General features: G+C 37.3%; 2 protein-coding genes across 3 annotated transcripts in view; one reads left to right on the top strand and one right to left on the bottom strand.

The window, feature by feature from the left end:
• Positions 1 to 7,142, bottom strand: part of LOC105203640 (nephrin) — a 379,020-nt gene that overhangs the window by 272,354 nt on the left and 99,524 nt on the right. The window lies entirely within an intron of this gene.
• On the top strand, positions 41 to 5,376 carry LOC105203631 (glucose dehydrogenase [FAD, quinone]). Its single transcript, XM_011172483.2, has 9 exons — positions 41 to 1,249; positions 1,800 to 2,004; positions 2,230 to 2,358; positions 2,447 to 2,643; positions 2,727 to 2,821; positions 3,238 to 3,514; positions 3,611 to 4,079; positions 4,547 to 4,920; positions 5,130 to 5,376. The coding sequence occupies exons 1-9, from the start codon at positions 1,019 to 1,021 to the stop codon at positions 5,208 to 5,210; spliced, it is 2,058 nt and encodes a 685-aa protein (XP_011170785.2). The 5' UTR covers positions 41 to 1,018; the 3' UTR covers positions 5,211 to 5,376.

Below are 7,142 nucleotides of genomic sequence, written 5' to 3'. Positions count from 1 at the left end.
AATGGTAATTTCACAATTTTAATTAATAAAAATTTAATAATAATGATGTTAATAAAGATCTTAAAATATTGCAAGAATTTATTGCAAAAAATATTAGCTAAAAAATTTAAATTTAAATTTTCTTACTTTCCGGAATGGTCCTTAACAATTTGACCATTGAGGCACGTGGTACTAATTATCGCAGTTACCAGTAAATGTTAAGAGAATGTCATTACTTCAGGTGACCTACTTATTATTATTTACATATCGGTATAACTTATTGTTGTTTATTGACGTCACTAGAAATAATGACACTTTGTTGACAATTTAAAAATGATAAATATCATCATGCGCCTCATTGTCAAATTGATAAAGATCGATTGCAGAAAGTACCCAAGCAAAAAAAAGTCATTACAATATCGAAATAGCTTGAAATGGCTCAGAAATGATTATTAAAAGTCACTTTTCAATTAATCACAATTTAATTTAATATCATTTTGACTCGTTGTTCTGCTTGGGTAAAGAGTACAGGTTCGAGATCTCTGGCTGTAATATTTTTCACAATAATTTCGTTTATTAGCATCCTTATTATTAAATTGTTGATCGATTTAATTTGCGATATTACTATTCATAGCTTAAGTTTAAAACTGCGTTTCAAAACTGATAGAATTATTAACGCACAATTTACGAAACTGAAAAATATATATAAATATGCAGAAACTATTGTTAGACACTAAAATCGCACACTTCTACTTACTATAAAAATAAAACAATTTTGTCGTAAAAATTAAACATTAATTGGAATTAATCCATTTTTGCATAAACTTCAAACAACTGTATCAATTGAACTAGTGTCTACAAGAGATCTATAATTAGTGTACAAGCTTTGACTTTGACTAAATTTTATGTGCGATGTACAAGCTTTTACTTCCGGAATGCAAATGATTCAGCGGAAACGCACGCACGTAATAGCACATATCTATTTTATTTGAACTATTTTAGTGACAGGCTATCCGTCATTTTTCTCAAATGATCGTGTATGTGGTCATTTACACGTGTGACAAACGGGGATTATAACAAGTCCCGTTATTATCGTTTTTATGTTATGTGCGTTGTGCACTTAATCACAGCTAGACATTTCGCGGAACGTGCATATTCATATACACGAAACGGGTATATAACGAAGCGACAAAACGGACGCTGCAGTCAGGTAGTAAAAGCCGAGGGCAACGGACAATACTCCTTACGTCAATCGCATTCACAGAAAATGGTACGTTGATAGTCTGAAAGTATTGCTTGCCAATTTTTTGTATCAAGTGTGAAGGATAAAATACTTGAAAAAAAAATGGATACTCTGTAAAATCGGAATATTACGGTCGGATAGAAAAGAAAAGTAAAGTGAGATATTAAATTTATAACACTCCAAGTTTCGATACAATAACAAGAATATCAAATAAGCTCCTTCAGTGAGAAACTTGTTTCAATATTTTGAGAGATAGAAATTAAAAGAGGTAACGAGTGTATTTGAATAAAATAGTATTTGTCTGCCGCAATTAATTTCTCTAATTACAATTTTATAGAATTCTATAAAGTTAATCGAGAGAATTATGCAAGATTTAACGTATTAAATCCCAGTAGTTATTACGTTATTCGTAATTGGATTGCATGAGCAAAGTGATTTTACATCAGTAACGGCCGTGATATTCACAAAATAATGGTGCAACGTTCCACGGTTTATACCATGCATAAACTCGAGATCAACATTCTTAAGTGCCGCCATATATTTAGTCGTGCAAACTATATGTTATGCGGTATTATAGAACGTGTCGGGGATATCGGAGGCAACATGCTTGTCGCCCTTCGTAGGCGGACTCTCATTGACCGATGTCTGCGTCAGCAATTCCACCACTTTGTTTCTGTCTCTGGTGAACATGATAGCTGCCTGTAATCCAAAAATTAATGGCGAGCAGCGAATCACGCCAATCAAGAGGCCGCGATTTGTTTACGACTTCATCGTCGTTGGAGGTAAGATAATCAATATACCCGTAAACATAATGGGCTATTAAGCTCTATCTTCGGTAATTTAACAAGACGTTTCGTGGAATTGTGTTCAACGAACGCAGGATCCCCTATCACGCGAATCAAATTCACCCCTAAATCGTATCAATTAAAATCATCGCTGAGATCATGTTCATCGGTGATTGAATGGATATTAATTCACGACGGCTGCATTTTATGTTTCTAATTCAGGTGGTGCGGCTGGATCAGTCGTGGCTTCTAGATTGAGCGAAAATGAAAAGTGGAATGTACTGCTTGTAGAAGCTGGACCGGATGAAACAGTTGGCATGCAAATACCGAGCAACCTTCAACTCTTTCTCAGTAATAAATCCTTGTGTTTTCATATCATAGCAGCTGAAATTCGTGACTGTTGGCGAGTTAATTTAATTTTAATCGTACGACATTGCAGACACCGACATGGATTGGAAATATAAAACTACGAATGAATCGTACGCGTGCTTGAAAAATAATGGTAGCTGCAGTTGGCCAAGAGGTAAAAACCTCGGAGGCTGCACTGCCCATCATGGTATGGCGTATCATCGAGGCCACGCGAAAGATTATAGCAGATGGGTGGAAATGGGAAATCAGGGATGGTCGTGGGAAGATGTATGAAGCAAAAAAAAATTAAGAAATTATTGTTAAAATCCTTCGTGATATTATGTAGAGCACAATTAATTTTTATACTTTAGGTAATGCCGTACTTCTTGAAATCAGAAAACAACAGAGAAATTGGAAGGGTCAGGGCAGAAGATCATGCCACTGGAGGTCCAATGACAGTCGAAAGGTACGTCGTGTTGAACAAAAAAAAAATGTAAATCTAAATATACTGATGCAATTTTCATACTTTTTTTTTATTTCATGACTATTTACGTCATGTAAAATAAAAACGATTTGTGCAGTCATCCATGTCTTTTTCAAAGTAGGTACAATACTGCGGGGTAAGCGAATAATTGTAATCAAGTTGCCTCGTGATGTCTGTTGTATAATCACTTATTCTTGGAGAATTAGTTTTTATCATCGAAAAGTATTCCAGCGTCGTATCTATTCCCAAAGCAATTAGCTTGGTTGATCCGATATTCATCAAATAGGATCTGCGCGTTTAGAATTACAGCGTGCCTCTAATGTAATCCCCACGGTTTCCCCGCCGATTTAATTGATCTTCACGTATGAATTGAACTCGCTAATTAATTTCATTAATAGATTTCCCTGGCAGCCGCAATTTGCTTGGGACATAATGACGGCGGCGGAGGAGACAGGCTTAGGAGTCAGCGAGGACTTGGTGGGCCAGAATATCACGGGTTTCACCGTAGCGCAGACGATCAGCAAAAGTGGCGTTAGACTTAGCGCTGCCAGGGCTTATCTGTGGCCGTACGCGAATCGCCCGAATCTAGATGTGGCTCTAAATGCAATCGTGACAAAGATCAATACAAAAAAAATCTGTTCAAAGGTGAAAACCGAAGGAATCACTTTTATTATGGTGAGTTGGCTCCTCGAGTTCCTACGGGCGCATCTTCGTGGATAAATGATTTGTTCCAAATCACACAACTTGATGGATGTGATTTACTATTTATAGAATGGCCGACAACACCATGTAAGAGCAAGGAAAGAGGTGATCCTTACAGCTGGCACCATAAATTCGCCTCAACTTCTGCTTCTATCGGGCATCGGGCCGAAGAGTCATCTGAAGTCCGTGGGAATTCACACGGTCGTCGATCTGCCGGGAGTCGGCGAAAATCTCCACAACCATATGTCGTATGGCATAGACTTCACTCTCAAAGAAAAGAACACAGTTGAACTAAATATGCCCACTGCCGACCTATATTTGTACAATCAAACCGGCCCGATGTCCTCCACGGGTTTGGCCCAGCTCACCGGGATTCTAGCGTCCAACTACACCACCGCGGACGATCCAGATATTCAAATCTTCTTCGCCGGCTATCAAGCCGTTTGCAACACTGGCGGCAGAATTGAGGATTTGAAAACGTACGATAACAAACCAACCGTCAGGTTTACCGCCGTAAATCTTCAAGCACGAAGCAGAGGTAAGTCAATGAGCACTCACGTAACTCACGTATTATCTTAAATAGTGCAATATTAGCATAAGAACACAGATAATTATGTATCGTAACTAGTTCAACGAGATTTTAAAACAACACCTTTAACTCTTTCTGTTGATATTTTCCATTAAAATTATCTCTTTTTCCCTACTTTGATAATTAAATCTCCTATTCAATTTCAATCAATCGATTCATTCAGTTTGTGATGTCCGCAATCGTGTTAAAAACAAATTGATTGCCAATACATTACAACTTCATTAACATAATTATAATTATAATCATAATTATAATCATAAATTTGTTATAATTATAAATTTATTATTATAATTATAATTAAAATAAGAGATATCGACAAATAAAATAACATTAGAAAATTGTAGAATAATTTTCTGTAAAGAATGAAAATTGCCCACTGCGGCAATAGCTAAACGTATTTCATTAATAAATTCTAGGTCGAATAACGCTTGAATCAAAAAATCCTCTACAACATCCGATAATCTGGAGCAACGATATGTCGAATCCGCAAGATCGATCGATTATTTATCAGGGTATTCAGCATATCTTAAAACTGTCAAAGGCAAACACGATGAAAAAGTACCATCTACACATGATAGACGAAACTAACTCGGAATGCAAACAGTATAAAAAACATAAGAATTACGAGTATTGGGATTGCCAGTTTCGATACAACACCAGACCTGAAAATCATCAAGCCGGCACTTGCAAAATGGGTCCCTCCTCAGACCCTATGTCTGTCGTTGATCCAAGTCTCAAAGTTCACGGCATAGAGGGCTTGAGAGTGGCTGATGCCTCCATTATGCCGAAGGTAAGTAGCAAGTTTTCATACCAATTAATATATGATCGTATCACATTTTTTTCTCTTATTAATTTATGTTTAAAAATAGTCTAACATTGTGCTGAACGTATTATAAATAATTTCCATATGAAATTTTTTGATATACGACAGCTCAGAAAAAATAGTAATGAATACATCTCTGTCTTTTGTAATTAGCAATGTTGTGTTTTATATCTTAGATGGTTTCCGGTAATCCCGTTGCAGCTATTAATATGATCGGCGAAAGAGTCGCTGATTTCATCAAGAAAGATTACAAATAAATCAATAACTACGAATAGGGTCATCTTCGTAAATGATAGATGCAATTTTGATACCAAAGAATTAAATATAAATAATAGTGTTATATTTTATCGCAATAATAAATTTGATTTATGATGATATATCTTGTCGTGAGCTGTTTAATAAAAATATTTACGTTCATAGAGAGTTCAATGTTTTCTTATACCTTGTCAGTTATCATTTACATTTACACTAATTTAGCCACGGCATTAAAAATTAAATGGACAGTTTTATTTTTTAGAACAGGGTTCTTGCTGCCACAATAAAGACAATGAAGCAAAGTTGACAAGTCAAAGGAGTATTTCTATGTGACGGGTCGAAAAAATAAATTTTTTTCAGTATTTTTTTTAAATAGTCCTATTAATTATGTAGATCTTAAACGCGAATTCATGTTACAACCGTTTCTATTTTGAATCACGTTCAAATACGGAATTTCAAATTCTTAGTCCAGAAATAAGTTATCACCAAAATAATTCAAGATATTATTTCTAGGTTCAATTTGCGATCGCACTTTATATTACCACATCGATAACCATATCGGCATGTAGTTTATGTGACTGAAATATATATTTAATAATTGACATAAAAATATTATTAAGCATCAAAATTCACTATGATGGAGAAAAAATGGCAGTTCCTCTTACTTCTTGCGCTAAACTACCAAGTTGAGTCAGATCGAGCTGCATGCTGTCCACGTTACTAAACCAATCAAAAATTATCGCTTAACCGTCAGCGGAATTGAAGTCATTCCGCTCGCAGACGGTTTCTATGGCGTCGTGAAAGAATACGCCAGCTATCTCAAAGGATCCACTTACGATATCTTACGTCTCAATTATTAAGATGGAAAGGGGATAAAACGAGGGAATGCACCTTGGAGGAGGTCACGGCGGTGGAATAGAGCGGTACGAACGGGAGCCCGTGAGGACTCGCAGAAGCTGGCAGCCTGCAGAGAGAGAGAGAGAGAGAGAGAGAGAGAGAGAGAGAGAGAGCTGGGCACTCGACCTCCTTAGACTCGCGTGCTTACACGAGAGCGATTTCGCGACCCTTCGCTTGACCTCAGTAGCTATTCATCCATCTGAACTCCTTTCGAGATCGAACTCGCGCTCACCTCCAGAGTGCATTAAATCCGAGCGGCGAATGAACTGCTCGGAAAAAGATCTATCTATATAATCGGACTGCTGTTCGTGATGGATAATTCGGATATTGAGAACATCCCTCATCGAATTACCTTAATGCAATTATTTTTAAGCGCTCCTAAGTAAAAGTACCTCGCTTTGAGTCTGAATCGCGAGAACGGATCAAAAATATTTTTCTATTTGCGATAAACGTAATGCGGGGAGAGCTCACGCTCCTCGTTAAACTAATAAAAGAAAAACACTTTAATCAACAAGAACATCGGCAGTCTTGGTCGATCTTCTATCTCTGGATAATGTAAGTCTCTATACATAGCCGTTCACCTAACCTTCCGTATATTCTTCGAGTTGCAGAATCTATTGCGCGTTATTCACGAGATCTATAATACATGGATTGACATTATAAGAAGTGTCCTTGGATTTCATCGTGATGCGGAGAGCGTGCTCGCGTTTTCAACGAGAGAATGTCAGATCGAGGGGGTCACTCGAACGCATCCGGAATAGCACGTTCGTGTCTGATGTAGGGCGCGAGACGTAGCGTAACTGGTTATGCACCAGCTGACGCCTCCCAGGCATTGTTTCTTACGAAATCTTCACCTTTCTCCGGCCTCCGTAAGTTTCGATGAGGACATAACGTTCGCTCGAAGTAAACGCGAGTCGCGTAAGACTCGTTGGAGATTGAATTGCGGCAATCATCAATCACCGTTCAATCGATCGACCGTTTGTGAAGCTCGAAACGATTAAGGTAGCGGGATATATCGTCTAAAAGAATTAACTCAA

The sequence above is a fragment of the Solenopsis invicta genome, chromosome 16 (assembly GCF_016802725.1).
Source record: "Solenopsis invicta isolate M01_SB chromosome 16, UNIL_Sinv_3.0, whole genome shotgun sequence".
NCBI lineage: Eukaryota > Metazoa > Arthropoda > Insecta > Hymenoptera > Formicidae > Solenopsis > Solenopsis invicta.
This window is presented reverse-complemented; position numbering and strand designations above follow the sequence as displayed.

Bases quoted from the DNA above. Each gene is read 5' to 3' on its own strand.
- LOC105203631 (XM_011172483.2), top strand. From the start codon at position 1,019: ATGTGGTCATTTACACGTGTGACAAACGGGGATTATAACAAGTCCCGT. The intron at 2,822-3,237 runs GTACGTCGTGTT...TTTCATTAATAG, and splicing joins GGTCCAATGACAGTCGAAAG to ATTTCCCTGGCAGCCGCAAT. The intron at 3,515-3,610 runs GTGAGTTGGCTC...TACTATTTATAG, and splicing joins AAGGAATCACTTTTATTATG to AATGGCCGACAACACCATGT.